A 16,564-nucleotide genomic window follows, 5' to 3' on the forward strand; every position below is an offset into this window, starting at 1 on the left:
AGGCAGGGGATACACTGCATGACCTCTGGCACCTGGGCGTCCATATTGTTAGTGGTGTGCAGAGTCAGCAACAGTGTGACCACACGTACACCTGGACACACAGAGGTGGACTCATGGGGGGCCAGGACGCACAACTCACTCCAAACAGACAGGCACATACCCGGAACCACAGCCCCTTGATGAGGAGGGAGGCCCGGGCCTCCAGCGCCTTACTCTCTTCTCTGATCCCCGGGGGTCACTGTTCCTGGGCCCGAGTTCCCCGGGCCACCCTCCGTCTCGAAAATGAAGGGAATGGGGCTGTGAGGCAAACTCACACCGTCTGGGGACAGGGCCGCGCGGGAATCGAGGCCAGGGCCACAGGCGGCGCTGCCGACTCTGGCCTGGCGGCGGCCGCGGCCCCTTTAAGCACCCCCGCCCCCTCCCGCCCGCGCTCCCGGCTTCCTTTCTCCGGGAGGCGCGGCCGGCAGGGCCTGGCGGCGGGGCGGGCGTGCGGGCTGCCCCTCCCCCGGTGGGCCGGGCCTGCGCCGCTTCCTGCAGGAGCGGCCCGGAGCCGCGCAGGGGGCGGAGAGAGCGAGCGGCGAGCGGCGGCGGGGCGGCGCGGGGCGGCGCGGGGCGGAGGGCGCCCGAGGGCGAGCGGGCGGGCGGGCACGGCGGGTTCCGGGCCAGCCCCGGGGGCGGACGGTTGGCCGGGCGCGCGGAGCCTAGCCGGGGCCTTGCCGGAGCTGGGCCGGGCAGCAGGGGCCGCCGCCGCCCGGGCCCGCCGCCCGCGCCCCCCACGCTGGCCCAGAGGGCTGCGGCCGCGTCGCCGCTGAGGATGTCCCGGAAGGGGCCGCGAGCGGAGGTGTGTGCGGACTGCAGCGCCCCGGGTAAGCGGGGCCGGGCCGGGGGCGGGACCGCGCACCGAGAAGCCGCCGGGCGGGCGCCGGGGCCTGGCCGGAGCGCCGTGCGGGGCCGGAGGGCGGGGCGGGGCTGGGGGCTGCGGCCTCCGGTCTCGGCCCCCGCCCGGGCCACTGCGGAGCCGCGTCCTTGGCGGGAGGGCCGCCCGGGGGGCCGCTGTTTCCTCGCGTCCGTGGACCAGCGAGGAAGGACATTCCCGGCGCGGCCTCCCACCCCTCAGTCTGAGGGAGGCGGGCAGCTGGCTGCCCCCCCCCCCATTCCATCTCAGTATCCAAACGGAAGCGCCAGCCTGGGGTGGCAGGAGGGCTGTGGCGGAGGCCGGCCGGGTTTAGGAGGTGGGGGCGAGTGTGGTTTTGTGTCATCTCAGTGCCACCCCCGCGTCTTGCACCTGCTGCTCGCATGGTCTGCGCGCCCGCTGGGGTGGCGGAGGGCAAGGGGCAGAGAGCTGGGCAGATGGGCCGGGGGGGTCTGGATACTGTTTCCTCGGGAGCAGATGAGGGGGTGGCTACTCCTAGGAGTCCCTGTCCCTGGTTCCCAAGGCTTCTCGCAGGGCCTGGTATTCAGGGCCACCACGAGCCTCGGCACCTTCCCTGAGGCGTCCCCAGGCCTGGTGACTGGGAACAACGAGACTGAGCTTTCCCTGTGCCCCAGTAAGGCCTGCTTAGAAGGTGGGCTTGGCGTTACCCCAGCCTGGGCACAGACCCTCCCCCATCCCTTAGCCCAGTCTGGCCAGAAGTGGGTAGGGAGCAGTGCCTGGGGGTGCCTATTTTCCTGGGAGCCACCTGGCTTCCTGGCCTGCCTCCCGACTGTATTCACCGTGATGTTTCCCTTCTCCTTCCCGGCAGAGTCAGGTCCCGGCTGATGTGACCCCCGCCCCCTGACCTGCTGAGGAAGTGAGGACCAGTGACCCAGAGAGGCGGCTCCCTCCTGATGTGGGAGGACACGGCCAGTGATGGGGCTCAGCAGCTGGCCTGGGGAAAGGAAAGCCCTGGCCCTTGACTCTCTTCTCTTTAGAAAAAGAGCTGTCTCCCTGGGAGACCTCTGGGCGGGCTTGCTGCAGAGAGGGGGGTGTCTGAACTCCAGGGGCACTCTGGGCACAATGAAGTGCGAGCGTGTGGGGTGCTGTTTGGTGGGCGCATCACATTCAGCCACCCTTTGGACAGGCCCAGGACCCCAGCAGGGACCTGTGGGTGCCTTGCAGAGGCACGGTGGTCTGGGTGGTTATGACCCTGAGGCCTCCTCTCAGGGCATGTTCTGATCTAAAGGGCTCTGAAGAAACTATCTGGGGGGGGGGGGCGGGGGTGTCCTTACTCCTGATTAGTTAGAAACTATCTCCTTCCCCCAGCTGCAGGCAGGTCTGGGGATGGAAGGACTAAGAGGAGAGCTTGCCTTCTGTATGTCTGTCTGAGGCTGTGCTGCACCTCTGCTGGGCAGACCTAGCTGTGGGGGTAGGGCATGTAGGACTGGGAGGGGGTTGCTTAGCAGACATTTTATCAGGGAAGCCTGGATTTTGGTGTTGCCTTTGTTTCCAGCTTACTCTGTGACTCATTACAAGACTTTCCTCACCCTGGGTCTCAGTTTCCTCAACTCTGAGGCAAAGAAGTTGGAGTAGAAATGGTTTTTGAGGAGCGTCCCATCTTCAAGTCTGTGGTCCTGATTCTGGGCCAGGGGGAGCAGGGCAGCATTAGCAAGGCAGTTGTCCTTTCTCCTTTGCATTTGACTGTTTGGCTGGAAGTCTCTGGATGGCCAGTGGGCACGGGGAGGAGTGGTGTGTATGCAACGTGTCGGGGTGCCCAGCTCCTATGCCCAGGCCTCATCCTACAGAGCTGTTCATGCCCCCCTGGAGCCTCCTTTTCCCCTGATCCAGAATACGGGGCAGGAGGAGGCAGGTGCTGAGGTGAGGGTGGTGAGGTGTGCAGGGTGCTGTTGAAGTCTTGCTTGTCCCCCCGCCCCAGCACCCAGCATGGTGTCTGGCGCGTCGCAGGCATTCCCCAAGTGTCCGGATGCTTCTAAGGACCCCAGATGACTCTTTGAGGCTACCCCATACCCCCATGCTATGATGCATAGAGTGGCATTTTCAGTCTGGGATGTGTAGCAGCCCAGGTAAGAGGCTTGAGGGAAACCAGCAATTTGGAGCCTAGGCCCAGAGCCACCTCCTTGGTGTATCACTCATTGTGATAGGAGCCCTGCAGTCCCAGTCCTAGGAGTGAGATTATGGCCTTTTCGTGGTTGGTTAATTTGTGGGGTCATGGAGGTGAAAGGTAAGATGCAGCCTGACCCCAAAGGGCCCCGTCCTCCGTCTGCTCATAGGCCTGGGCACATGGGCCAAGTGTGAGTATGTTGTGAGGCAGCTGGGCATAGCATGGCTGGTCTGGCAGCTGGTGCCACCTCATCAGGCGCCATCTGTGTCCCTGCCTGCCTTGGGAACGCTGGATAATGTGTTTCCCCTTCCTGCCCCTTCACTCACCCTCCACACAGTCCTGGCTCATCTCTCAAGGCCTGCCCCTCACGCCGTGGGCCTCCATGCAGCCTTCCCGCTTTGGCAGCCCCAGGCACAGGTGTGAAGACCTCAGGATGCCCATCCTGTAGGCACTTTGAGTGAGCAAGGCTGGCCACCAGCTAGAGACATTTGGGAACCAGCAGGCTCACCTGTCTCTTCATAATATAGATTGTGGGGTGGGGTGAATGATGGGCTTCTTCTTTTACTGAGGTATAACTCACGTATAGCAAAGTGCCTGTACCATGTTGTTGAGCCTGATGAGTTTTTACCTATGTATGTACCTGTGTAACCACAATTCCGATCAAGAGGTAGAGCATTCCCATCACTTTATAGGGCTTTCTTGTGTCAATGCCCCCCCCCCCCCAAGGGAACCACCATTCTGACCTCTGTCCCCATGGATTACTCTTGCCTGCTTTCAAGGTGGTGGGCTTCGCTCTCTTGTCTATTGAGGATCTGGCCCCTGGATCAGGGGAGGCTGGCTGCTGGCCCTAGAGGCCACCGATGGCTTTGGATGGGGACATGAATTCACTGTAACCGAGGCCTCCGTGGGATTGGTGCTGGTTAACCTTATCCCAGGACCCCTTCTGTCCACTTGCCCACACGTAATAGGCCGCCACTCCCGCGACCGAGGCAGAAGCCCGGGGGAAAGTTGGCAGGATACTGAGATCACATCCCCTAACCCTCACGTTCCCTGTTTCTCCTGCTCTGAGTTTGGTCCTGCAAGCCTTTGGGCGGGCAAGGGTCCCTAAGCCTTAAGTTACAATAGCCATTTGACTTTCAGAAACCTTTCCTGGCCTTTCAGCTTAGGAACTGGCCTAGAGGGGGCTTGGGGGCTCCTGCTTGGGTTGGCCCAGGCCCCTTGGGCATAGAGAGCAGGTAGTAAGGTGACCCATGAGTCATCCAGAACTGAGCTGGCACCAGTGTGCTCCAGACCAGGACAGTGTCCCCTGCCCACCCTTCCTATTCCAGGTCCCTAGAAGAGAGGGAGGACCCCTCCCCCAGGCCGGGAGAGTGCGGAGCAGAGCCTTGGACCACCTTCCCCAGATGCTGGTCACTGCCACGTTCAGGGGCTTACCATGTCTGCTCTGGCCCTGGATATCTGGCCAGCCTTCCCAGGCCTGGCTTCTCCGGTAGGGCCACGGGCTTGGGGTGGAGGCCTTAGAGTGAGGCCTTAGAGTGGCCCATTTATGATCCTGGCCTGGGCGGCTCCTCACTGACAGGAAACCCCACCATTTCAACAAGAGGAATTTAGGCTGCGTCATTTCCAGCTTCCTGCCTGGGCTGCGGGAGGTGGCTGGCAGGCAGACCCCTGACCCAGTGGTGTTTGGGAGTGGAGAGAGGGAGCTCTCCATGCCTGGCGGGGGTGCCTCACCTTTTGGGTAAAGCCAACAGTAAAGTTTGCTCCAGGGCTCCCCCTCTTGGCATGGATGGTGGGTCCCTTCCTCGTGGGCCCCTAGAATCAGCCTCCGAGGAAGGTGGGTGGTGGAGGTAGCTCCTGCATCCCACTGCCCTGTTTTGGGGGGGAATCCCTAAAGAAGCCCAGACCCAAAGAGCTGAGCCCCCCCCCCCCCCTTCACTTCCTGTTTCCATGCCATGGAGGGGACACTTACCATGGCAGAGCTCAGGCTGTGTCCTGACTCGGTTTGCTCACAGTTTTCTGGAGAACACTGATGGAAGTCCTTGCTGGGAAGGGTCTGAGAATTGCCTTCTGGTTGGAGAGGCTCTCATTATCACAAGCGCATCCCCTCCCCTAGTGGGGGTTGCTCCAGGCAACAGGAGCACTAGGGGCAAGGCAGAGAGCCAGCCGGGGCCCCCCCCCACTCCACGACAGGGCTTCCTGAGATGGGGCGGGGACCTGGGCAGAGCACAGTGTCCTGGGAGAGAGGCTCCCTGCCCCCACTCTCCAGCGGCACACAATGGCTGCTTTCTCCCCCCATGACCTTTCTGCAGCCTGAGCGGTATGCAGCCGTCCCTTCCCCCTCTCCCAAGGGGCCTGGGATGGGTGGCATCTCCGCTGTCCTTGAGAAGGACCCCAGGAGTTCCCACCCTGCACTGGTCCCCCTTTGTGCTTCCAAAGTTCACTTCTCCCCAAGGAGGGGAAAGTGGCACCCGCAGCTGTGGGCATGGCATGGTCTCTGGCGTCTAAAGGCCTGGATTCCCATCCCAGCAATCCCACTCGTTAGCTGTGCGACCTCGAGTAAGCACTCTGACCTCTCTGAGACACTGTTTCCTTGTTGGTAAAGAACGGGCAGCGTTTCCCACCTTGCCTGACAGTTGTTAGAGGCACCCAGCTGGTACACAGTGGGTGCCCGCCCCGTCAGTGGTAGTTCCTTTGCTCTCTCCATCCCCTTAAGGGGGGCTCCAGCTCACCCCATCAGTGATAGTGACAGGAGGCTCGGTCGTGGAAAGGCCTCCTACCTGCCAGGATGAGGGCAGAGGTGGCAGCCCCTGGAGGGGTATGATGGGTCAGGCAGGTGGGCCAGTGGTTCCAAAAGAAGCCTGGGTGCAGGAGAAATGTGGCACTGACCCGGACACAGGAGTGCTTAGAGGTGTGTGGCATGCAGTCCTTGGGGACTCCTGCCTCCCTGGGGCAGGGCTAGGGCAGCAGTCTTGTTCCCTGGGGAGAGGCTGTAGGACTGGTAGCAGTGGCTGCAGGACCGGAAGCTGTGCCCGCTGAGTAGGCCCTGGGGACCACACCTCCCCAGAGGGGCAAAGATGTGTAGGAAAGGGCTTGGCTCTGGTAGGAGTCTCTCCCACCTCCAGAGCTCGGCGCCCTCATCGCCGGTCCAGCTCCCAGAGACCTGTGGGAGCTGAGTGAGCAAATGTGCATGGAGTGCGGGCCCAGGGCCATGCTCAGGAGGTCTCACCAGGGTCTGCCTGTGGCTGACCCTTGCCCCCCCACCCCGGCAGACCCCGGCTGGGCCTCCATCAGCAGGGGTGTGCTGGTGTGTGACGAGTGCTGCAGCGTGCACCGGAGCCTGGGACGTCACATCTCCATCGTCAAGCACCTTCGCCACAGCGCCTGGCCCCCCACCCTGCTGCAGGTATGGGCTGCACCGGGCAGTTCTTCCTTCCCCACAGCGTGCGCTGAGCACAGGCACGTTTCCCCCGCACCCACGTACACAGCTGTCTGGATCCCACAGCTTCCGGGGCCGTACCCACCCAGGGCAGAGCCTAATCCTGACCCTTTCCACCCGGGCACTGGCCCACACAGAGAGGAGGCTTCTAGGACCTGAGTCACACAGACCTGGACTCTCACCCCAGCTCTGCCACCTACTGGCTTGGCCATGCTGTGTTGAGCTTAACCTCTCAGAGCCTTGGTGGGCTAAATCCCGAAGTGCTAAACAGGACCCGCATCCTTGGATGGCCTGACCGGGTGGGGGTGCAGCGGTGCCAGGCACACAGTAGGCCTGTTGGTACTGTGTCCAACTCGGAGGTGTCCCCCAGCGCACAGTGGGTGTTCTCACTTTGGCACCTCTTCCCTACAGATGGTGCACACGCTCGCCAGCAACGGGGCCAACTCCATCTGGGAGCATTCCCTGCTGGACCCTGCGCAGGTGCAGAGCGGCCGGCGCAAAGCCAACCCCCAAGACAAAGTCCAGTGAGTCGGGCTCGAGGGGTGGTGGCTGCGGCTGTGTGCTCGGGGACACAAGCCTGGGAGGTGGCCAGGTGACGGGCCTCTCCCGCGCTGCTCCCCATTTCCTCCTGTGTGCTCCACGCAGCCCCATCAAGTCAGAGTTCATCAGAGCCAAGTACCAGATGCTGGCTTTTGTGCACAAGCTGCCCTGCCGGGATGATGACGGAGTCACCGCCAAAGACCTCAGCAAGGTTTGCGGGGCCCCACAGTGGAGGGCTGGGCCTCTCCGCTCCTTCTCACGCACGGTGCCGTCACCATGGAGCCCTAGGCCCCCAGGGCAGCCAGGTCAGGCGAAAATGGTGGACACGGTGGAGGGACGAGATTGCGTGGTCAGGCCATGTGTGATCAAGGCCCCTCAGCTCCCAGGTGGACGCACAAGGCTAAAATCCTCCAGCTGCCGCCTGAAAGCCAGAAAACTCTGGGCAGTCTCTGAGCCTCCCAGAGCCTCAGTCTCCTCATCTGTAAAATGGGAAAGAAATAGCATCTACCACATAGATAACACGTGTTGTAAGCAGAACACACTGCACGTGGTAGGTGGTGACCGACTGCAGCTGTGATTAGTGGGTGTGAACTCCCAGTGGGAAGCCCTCTGTCCCCGCTGACAACCTAACTTCAGCTGGGCCCCTTGGAGCTGGTAGGAGCCCCGGGGGGCCTGGACTAGATGCCACCGGAGGTGGGAGGGGCCCCACGCACCCACACACACCCGTTTGTTGCACACTGCTCCTCACAGCAACTGCACTCGAGCGTGCGGACGGGCAACCTGGAGACATGTCTGCGCCTGCTGTCCCTGGGTGCCCAGGCCAACTTCTTCCACCCAGAGAAGGGCACCACACCTCTGCACGTAGCTGCCAAGGCAGGGCAGACTCTGCAGGCCGAGCTTCTCGTAGTGTATGGCGCTGACCCGGGCTCCCCTGATGTTAATGGCCGCACACCCATTGACTATGCCAGGTGAGGGTCCACTGAAGGGTGAGGCTTGGGTGGGTCTGGGGAGTGGGCTGTGGCTGCAGCGCTGAGCCGTGCCCCCTCCCCACAGGCAGGCGGGGCACCATGAGCTGGCGGAAAGGCTAGTCGAGTGCCAGTATGAGCTCACTGACCGGTTGGCCTTCTACCTCTGTGGACGCAAGCCGGGTGAGCAGAGTGTGGGGCGGGCCAGGCTGGGCCAGGCAGGTGGGACCCAGACACACCCCAGCAGCAGGTGCCATGGTGACAGAGCCGGCTGGGGAACAGCGTTGCTAGGCAACTGGCTCCTGTGAAATTGCTGCAGGCTCTGGGCTGCAGCATGTTGGGGTAGGGAGTGGGGGTGGGCATACCTTCCAGCCAGTTCCCAGGGTTCTTGGGGGTGGCCTGCCCTCCTCCCTTCCCCTGTCACTTCTGGGTGCCAAGTCCTGCTCATGGCAGTGAGGTGGGCTCCCAGCTGCTAAGGCCACACAGCACCCGTGACGTGGCATTTTTATTTTTATTCAGATCACAAGAATGGGCATTACATCATCCCACAGATGGCAGACAGGTGAGTGCCCACCTGATGCCCCTTCCCAGAGGCTACTGGGTGCCATGTGGGTGTCTGACCCCCAGAGACCCCACCCCTCAACTCTTCAGGCTTTAGGGGCCTGGGACCCCTGCCCCACCCCCTTCCAGGGGCTGGAGGCACAAGCGTAGCGCAGTCTGGTCCTCACTCCCTAATGCTGGGCCCCGAGGCAGGTAAGAAATGTTGACTCAGCACATGGCCAGTGTGGCCTGGCCAGCGCGGCCTAACCCCCGTGGCCGCCAGGCACAGAGGTTTTGAGCACAAGAAACAGCTCCCCAGGAACAGCGGATCGCTGGTTCAGTCGCTGGATCTGTTCCCAGTGGCACTGACCCCAACTGTAAAATCTTCAGACCCATGTTTGCTCTGCAGTGGGAAGGTGGTGGGCCCCAGGAGTTTGGCTAACTTTGCGATTCTGCCAGGCCTCCGCGGTGTGCTCAGAATTGGGCAGAGGCTGGGTGCCCCAGGCCAGCTGAGGTGTTTCTGCCTCTTACCTGAGAGGCCCCAGGAGCGCAGGCTGTGGGGGAGGCTCAGCCAGCTCACAAGATGGATGCTGGTGCCACCTGGTGGCTGCGCGAGGTGGCCAAGCGCTGCCTGCTGGCCTGGATCTGGAGAGAGGAGGCTCCCTCCCTCTCCAGTAAGCCAGAGTGTGGCCAGTGGGGATGGTCAGCCTGGGCAGCTTGGATTCCTGAACCCCCCAGATCTCTATTCTGAGACCCCAAGACTCGCCCTCTCTACTCTTCTGGTCTGATCCGGCCTGGTGTTGGTGCCTGCTTGCGTGTGGGGGGGGTGGGGGAAGGGGGTAAACACACATGGGCATGTTCTCAATGACGTGTTAACCGTGCCCCTTCCCCGTGCCAGCTCTTGTTGGCACTGGACCCAGACGTAACTCAGGTGTGATCCCTACCCTTAAGGAGGTCACGGTCTAGAGCGGGAGGCCCCCTAGTCAGTTGTAGTCCGGTGTGGGGAGTGCAGCAGGAGAGGCAAACGCATAGACGTCAGAAATGCTGTGCCAGAAACTGCAGGCGGACCGTGTGGCTGGAGCGCGTGAGAGGCAGGGAATCCCAGGAGCAAGACTGGAAGAGAGATGGGGCAAGAGAGTGGCTGATCCTGAGCCCCAGCAAGAGCTGAGACCATCCCAAGAGCAGAGAGGTTCCAACATGGATGTGTGGAGTCAGCTCTGCCACTTACTAGCTGCGTGACTTTAGGCAGGCTCCTTAACGTCTCTGAGCCTTAGTCACTGCTCCTGGAAATAAGGGTGACTATACCTTTCTGGGCTTTTGAGAGGATTAAATAAGATAGTGCGCACAAAGCATTTAGCATTTTTGTTTAATTAATTTATTTTTTTGGCTGCGCTGCATGCGTGTGGGATCTTAGTTCCCTGACCAGGGATTGAACCCGGGCCCTAGCAGTGGAACCGTGGAGTCCTAACCACTGGACTGCCAGGGAATTCTCCAGCTTTTTTTTCTTTTCTCTTTTTTTAATTTATTTTATTTATTGGCTGCGTTGGGTCTTTGTTGATGCACATGGGCTTTCTCTAGTTGCTGTGAGCAGGGGCTACTCTTCATTGTGGTGTGCGGGCTCCTTATTGTAGTGGCTTCTCTTGTTGCAGAGCACAGGCTCTAGGAGCATGGGCTTCAATAGTTGTGGCACATGGGCTTAGTTGCTCTGCGGCATGTGGAATCTTCCCAGAGCAGGGCTCGAATCCGTGTCCCATGCATTGGCAGGTGGATTCTTAACCACTGCGCCACCTAGGAAGTCCTCCCCAGCATATTTTTAAAGTGGGCTTTTTGTTGAAGTGTGCCATACATAACCTGTTATTATTGAAAAGTTCTTAAGGCCAGGAGTAGTGCAGCCAGATGTGTCAAAAATACCCTGGCTTCTGGGTGGATAAAAGATTGCAGGGGCAAGACTGGAACTGGGAAGATGGATGAAAAAATGTTGCAAAAGACCAGGCAGGAGGATGAAATGGCAGAACCTGGGGAAACCTTGGCTAGGGCTTGAGGGTGAGGGAGGTTGCAAGTGACTCCCAGGAGCTGACGCTGTTGCAGGGCGGTTGGGTCACTGAGAGGAGGAGCAAGCTGGCCAAGGAGTGGGCTGGGGGGAAGACAAGTCGGGTTTGGTACCCTCTGGGTCTGGTGTGTGTGCAGAGATGTGTCTGAGCTTGATGTGGGAAGGTGTGTGCTGCCCTGCTCCTGGGTAATTGCTGCCTCTGTCCTATTCTTCCTTCTGCTGCCTTCCTCTGGACTTAGATCTCGGCAAAAGTGCATGTCTCAGAGGTACATGGTGCCTGCTCGGGAACAGGCTCTGGAGGTTGGGTGGGGCAGGGAGGCGCTTGGTATGCAGCACCTGGGGTGTCGTCTCCCTGGGATCCCTGCATGTTTGGGAGGTCACTGGCAAGCACCTGGCCACCGCTCATGTCTGGCCTCTCGTCTCCTCCCCATTCCCGTCTCCCTTCTTCGTCCACAGCCTGGACCTGTCCGAGTTGGCCAAAGCTGCCAAGAAGAAGCTGCAGGCGGTGAGTCTGCTCAGCCAGGCCCCTACGGCTCGAAGCTGCCCCCCGTCTCTGACCCCCACCCTGTCCCTGCGATTAGTCCCCCTTCTCTGACCTGGTGCCCTTTTCCAAGTCTTGGACCTGCCCCTGACTCTAGTCTCCCCAGTCGCCTCTCCTCCACCTCCCCACCCCTCCTCTGTGACTCTGGCTCTGCCCTCCTAAGGCCCCCGGGGCACGTGGTGCATCTCTCCCTAGGAGGGCACTAACCAGTCTGCTCTGCTCTCCCTCCTCCTCTCCCACCTTGGAGCTTGGCAGACAGACCCCTACCCCAGCTGCCAGTGCTGAGACTGGGGGGAGGGCTGGGTGGCATAAGGGGCGCACGAGTCGTTTCCCACATCTCATAAGCTCCCGGTGAGCTGGCTTGGTTGGCCCTGGGCCCGGTTGATCTGACAAAGCCTGGGTTCCCCTCTGCCTCCAGCTTAGCAACCGGCTTTTTGAGGAACTTGCCATGGACGTGTATGACGAGGTGGACCGAAGAGAAAATGACGCTGGTGAGCCAGGAGGCCATCGAAGCCATGGCGGAGGGGACAGAGCGCCTGCCTGCTGGGGAGGGGCTGGCACCTGGGGTGGCTCTTGGGTCTTTCTACCAGGACTAGGACGAGGTGCTGGGGGGTGGTCGGCTCCGCAGGCCTGTGTGTGGCAGCTGCCAGCTGTGAGCCCAGCCCGCCAGCTTCCCCTGCAGGGCAGGCAGGACAGGCGGAGCTGCTGAGCGGGAGGCAGCCCGCCCGCCCCTCCCCCAGCCCCCGGGCCCGGGGCTCCTCTCCGCTCTGGCTGCCTCCCACCTTGGCTCTCTCCCCGGTCCCACTCCGCCCCCTACCTCCCTCCTTCCTGGCTACAGCCAGATTCCAGCCCAAACTCCCGGTTGGTAGGTTGGTAGGGGCTGGCAGGAGGGAGTCGCCTTGCTCTGTTGGTCAGTCCTCAGCCGGCCTCGCCCAGCCTTGTCCTGACCCCGCCTTACTTCCCGTGGCTGAAGACCACCCCTGTTTTGAACACCAGCACTCGCTTGGTGGGGTGGACGTGGGGAGGAGCTGGGAAGGCTGTGCGCGCTTTCCCACCTCCCTCCGCCCCGTGGGCCTGGCCACTGCGGACGATCTGCTCCCTGCCCCTCCCCCACAGTGTGGCTGGCGACCCAAAACCACAGCACCCTGGTGACGGAGCGCAGTGCCGTGCCCTTCCTGCCTGTTAACCCTGAATACTCAGCCACGCGGAATCAGGTCAGCGGGCTGGGCGGGCTGGACAGGGGTCTGGGGTGACCTCCTCCCTGCCCGGGGTCCCCAGCTCTGTGGGCCCTGCCCTTCCTGGCAGGCTACGGTCTGGGCCGCTCTTCCCCACTCCTGGCCGAGGCCTCTCCCTGGGCCCGGAGGCCTCTCCCCCGCCCTGCTGGCTCTGGGATTCGGGGATGGGGAGGAGGCTGTTCCTTTGAGCACTTGGTGAGCAGCCCCTCGGGGGTATTCCAGCCTCTTCCCGAGAGCTGTGTCATCTGTGTCATCCCCGCCCCCTGCCCGGCCCCGCGAGCTGGGCTGGCACGTGTTAGCTGTGGTTAAGTCCACTCTTTGGGTGGTCTGGCTGCGTTGTCCCCATCCCCGTGTGTCAGCCATGAGGGCCCCCTCACGCCAGCCTGGCCCTTTCTGCCTCCCAGGGGCGACAGAAGTTGGCCCGCTTTAATGCCCGAGAGTTTGCCACCTTGATCATCGACATTCTCAGCGAGGCCAAGCGCAGACAGCAGGGCAAGAGCCTGGGCAGCCCCACAGGTGGGAAGGGTGTGGCTGGGGCGCGGGGTGGCCACCATCCCAGCATAGTCTCTCTCTGGCTCCCTGCCGGGGGTGGCATGATGGACGGGCCTTGTGGCCAAGCCCTGAGTGACAGGCCTGTGCCCTCAGACACCCTCGAGCTGTCTGCACGGAGCCAGAGCGACCTGGACGACCAGCACGACTACGACAGCGTGGCCTCGGACGAGGACACAGACCAGGAGCCCCTGCGCAGCGCTGGCGCCACTCGGAACAACCGTGCTCGGGTCTGGGCACTGCCCCTCCCCGGCCCCGCCCCACGCCTCCACCAGGCCCCTGCTCCATCCTCTCGGGGACCGAGGGGCTGACCGGCTCACATCTCCCTCTGCAGAGCATGGACTCCTCAGACCTGTCGGATGGGGCCGTGACGCTGCAGGAGTACCTGGAGCTGAAGAAGGCCCTGGCTGCCTCCGAGGCGAAGGTGCAGCAGCTCATGAAGGTCAACAGCAGCTTGAGTGACGAGCTCCGGAGGCTGCAGAGGGAGGTGAGGGCTGCAGCCTGGGTGGGGTGGGGGCCTCCCAGGCCCCCAGTGGGGGGAGGAGCACCCCCTCCTGGAGGTGGTGATGCTGCCTGGACCCTCTGAAGTGTCCGACACCCCTCTTGCTCTCAGATCCACAAGCTGCAGGCTGAGAACTTGCAGATCCGGCAGCCGCCGGGGCCAGTGGCCACCCCGCCACTCCCCAGCGAACGAGCGGAGCACGCGCCTGTGGCACCTGGCGGGAGCACCCACCGCAGGGACCGCCAGGCCTTCTCCATGTATGAACCGGGCTCTGCCCTGAAGCCCTTTGGAGGCCCCCCTGGGGATGAGCTCACCACCCGGCTCCAGCCTTTCCACAGCACCGTGAGCTGCCTATGGGCCTCGTGGGGGTCGAGGGTGGGTGGAGACAGGGCCGGGACTGCTGCAGGGCCCTCCGTGACGCCCACTGTGCCACCCCCAGGAGCTGGAGGATGACGCCGTCTATTCAGTGCACGTCCCCGCTGGCCTCTACCGGGTAAGCAGGGCCTGGGGAAGGTGGGCCCGTTCCCACAAATAGGTTCTGAGCCCCAGCAGGTGCCAGGCTCTGTGCTGGACGCTGGGCACAGGGATGACTAGACACACATGGTCCCAGCCTCACTGCAGGGAAGCCGCAAGGTGGGTGGCGGGGAGGAGGAGACTGACTCCAGCCCTGCCTGGGTTTCAGATCCGGAAGGGGGTGTCGGCCTCAGCTGTGCCCTTCACTCCCTCCTCCCCACTGCTGTCATGCTCCCAGGAAGGAAGCCGCCACACGGTAATGGGCCCGAGGGATGGGCTGAATGAGATGTGTGCTTGGGAGGCGATGGGGGTGGGCCGTGAACGTGCCCCTCACCTGTTGCCCCTACCCTGTACCCTCCAGAGCAAGCTCTCCCGCCATGGCAGCGGCGCAGACAGCGACTATGAGAACACGCAAAGTGGGGACCCGCTGCTGGGGTGAGGCCCCCGGGGGAAGGGGGTAAGTGGCCCTTGAGCGTCTGTGACGGTGTGGGCAAGCGGCCTCACAGCTGGAATGCCTCCCTCTCTAACCCCAGCCTGGAAGGGAAGAGGTTTCTAGAGCTGGGCAAGGAAGAGGACTTCCACCCGGAGTTGGAAAGCCTGGATGGAGACCTCGACCCTGGGCTTCCCAGCACAGAGGATGTCATCCTGAAGACGGAGCAGGTCACCAAGAACATTCAGGAATTATTGCGGGCTGCCCAGGAATTCAAGCATGACAGGTATGGCGGTGGGCAGAGGCTCATATGGGCTCCTGGGAAGTTGCAGAGGGAAAGAGAGGGACCAGGTTCCCCCATCCCTGGGAACCTTCCCCAAGAGCCCTCGTCCTAATGTACCCTCCCCTCCTCCCACAGCTTTGTGCCCTGCTCAGAAAAGATCCATTTGGCTGTGACTGAGATGGCTTCTCTCTTCCCAAAGGTACAGGGGCCAGAGAGGGCAGCAGGATTGGGGGGTGCCTCAGGGTGGGGCAGGTGTAGAGAATCTGACGACTGCCTGGGTGGAGACATGGATACACTGGCCGACTGGGCCGTATCATGGCTCGTGGTTTGAAATCCAAGGCCCAGCTCCCTCCGCCCTCCCTCCAGAGGCCAGCCCTGGAGCCAGTGCGCAGCTCGCTACGGCTGCTCAACGCCAGCGCCTACCGGCTGCAGAGCGAGTGCCGGAAGACTGTGCCCCCGGAGCCTGGTGCCCCTGTGGACTTCCAGCTGCTGACTCAGCAGGTGATCCAGTGCGCCTACGACATCGCCAAGGCTGCCAAGCAGCTGGTCACCATCACCACCCGAGAGAAGAAGCAGTGACCGCTCTCCCTGCACCCTCACCCGCACCCCGGGACCTCACTGGCCGTGGGAGCTGGGCCACTCCAGACACTAATCCCCACCCCAACAGAGCCACTGGCACAAGTGCCCTTAGTGCTGCCACTCTCACCTGGCAGCCAGGTGCCCTGGTGCCCGTCCCCCTCAAGCCCCCAAGGATGGGGAGGTGAGGTGGCAGGGGCTTCTGTCCCCTACATTCCACGCGCCTCTCCCTGTGCACAGCATCCCCGCCCCTTCTGGTGTGCAGGGGCCTGCGAGGCGTCACTCCCAGCCCCTCGCCCTCTGGGGCACCCTCAGCAAAGGGTCGGGTGGGGACACTCCACATGGGGCGGTTCCCTTCCATGCACCCCACCCCCATGAGCCAGTCCAGCCCTACTGGGGGCGGAGCGGGGCATCCCCCCTTGTGTAGAATACCCGTGGATGTCCCCACCCTGTAGCCACCAGCCCCCTGCTGCTCTCCTTTCATGCCAAACGGCCCCAGCCTAGGGCACAGCCTAACCTGTGTTCCTGGGGTCCCCAGCAGCAAACACTGGAAAAATCTTTTTTCTCTTTCTCCTCTCTTCCACCCCTTAATTTTAACTTTGTGGTAACTGAGTGTCCCTGCGTGCCTGCGTGTGAGTGAGCGGGGCGGCAGTGCCGTTCCGGAGGCCTGGCCTATGTGGAGTTTTGTGAGGGGTGAGGGGACCAGAGCAGCGGGACCAGTGTGGGGCATTGGCCCCTCTCCCCCATCCTGGGGCCAGGGACTGCCCTCTGCCTCCCCTCGTTGCTCCCCCCACGCCTACACTTTACTTTCTCTATGAACTGAAAAGGAAAACCACTTTGTTCCATCTCTCCCCTCCCTTGTGGAGGGGGATTGTGCTGGCTGGGGCAGAGACCTGAGCACCTGAGCCTGGGGCTGGCTCCCCGGGGTCCCCGACTCAGCTGAGAGCCCCCTCCCCATAACCTCTGAGAGGCCAGCGCCTGCGGTATCTGGGTCCCTGGCGTCTGGGCTGCAGCCTGGGAAGGCTGAGAGGCAGATGGCAGCACCTCCCAGCTCCTCTCCCCGTCCCACCTCTGTCCCAGGGGCCAGGCTCTACCTGCGTGGTGGTGGGTGGGCTGTCGTGTGTCATGTACATTTGTATCAAAAATAAATAAGTGACCATGTGTTCTTTCTGATGCTTAGGGAACTGTGGGAGGGGTGGGGGAGGTGGCAGACCTGAAACGGAGAAAGACCGACCTGCAAAAGTATGAAGTGAAGTCCGCGACTCTTCCAGCCCCTGTACTTGAGGGAAGGGAAGCCCCTATCGTCTCTTAGAGGAGTCCTGGAAATAAGTGTTCAGTAACTACCACCAGCACCCCTGCCAGCTGC

General features: G+C 62.2%; 1 protein-coding gene across 3 annotated transcripts; it reads left to right on the forward strand.

Moving 5' to 3' along the window:
- Positions 1 to 583: 583 nt before the first annotated feature.
- GIT1 (GIT ArfGAP 1) lies at positions 584 to 16,359 on the forward strand. 3 transcript variants are annotated; one of them, XM_057715764.1, is made up of 21 exons: positions 584 to 866; positions 1,743 to 1,790; positions 6,308 to 6,441; positions 6,886 to 6,998; positions 7,120 to 7,225; positions 7,765 to 7,982; positions 8,068 to 8,162; positions 8,499 to 8,541; positions 11,026 to 11,074; positions 11,529 to 11,601; positions 12,227 to 12,324; positions 12,750 to 12,861; positions 12,991 to 13,124; positions 13,229 to 13,381; positions 13,508 to 13,738; positions 13,836 to 13,889; positions 14,079 to 14,165; positions 14,271 to 14,344; positions 14,443 to 14,625; positions 14,758 to 14,821; positions 14,962 to 15,467. In XM_057715764.1, exons 4-21 carry the CDS (start codon positions 6,886 to 6,888, stop codon positions 15,199 to 15,201), a joined length of 2,127 nt encoding a protein of 708 aa, XP_057571747.1. In that variant the 5' UTR covers positions 584 to 866; positions 1,743 to 1,790; positions 6,308 to 6,441; the 3' UTR covers positions 15,202 to 15,467. The 3 variants fall into 3 exon arrangements, with proteins under 3 accessions (XP_057571747.1, XP_057571745.1, XP_057571746.1); XM_057715762.1 differs by lacking the exon at positions 1,743 to 1,790; XM_057715763.1 differs by lacking the exon at positions 1,743 to 1,790 and having other exon boundaries at positions 585 to 866; positions 14,989 to 16,359.
- The last annotated feature ends 205 nt before the right edge of the window (positions 16,360 to 16,564 follow it).

The sequence above is a fragment of the Hippopotamus amphibius genome, chromosome 17 (assembly GCF_030028045.1).
Source record: "Hippopotamus amphibius kiboko isolate mHipAmp2 chromosome 17, mHipAmp2.hap2, whole genome shotgun sequence".
Lineage (NCBI taxonomy): Eukaryota > Metazoa > Chordata > Mammalia > Artiodactyla > Hippopotamidae > Hippopotamus > Hippopotamus amphibius.

Coding starts and splice junctions, on each gene's coding strand:
- GIT1 (XM_057715762.1), top strand. CDS start 815: ATGTCCCGGAAGGGGCCGCGAGCGGAGGTGTGTGCGGACTGCAGCGCC. Junction 6,999..7,119: donor AACCCCCAAGACAAAGTCCA/GTGAGTCGGGCT, acceptor TGCTCCACGCAG/CCCCATCAAGTCAGAGTTCA. Junction 14,626..14,757: donor CAGGAATTCAAGCATGACAG/GTATGGCGGTGG, acceptor CTCCTCCCACAG/CTTTGTGCCCTGCTCAGAAA.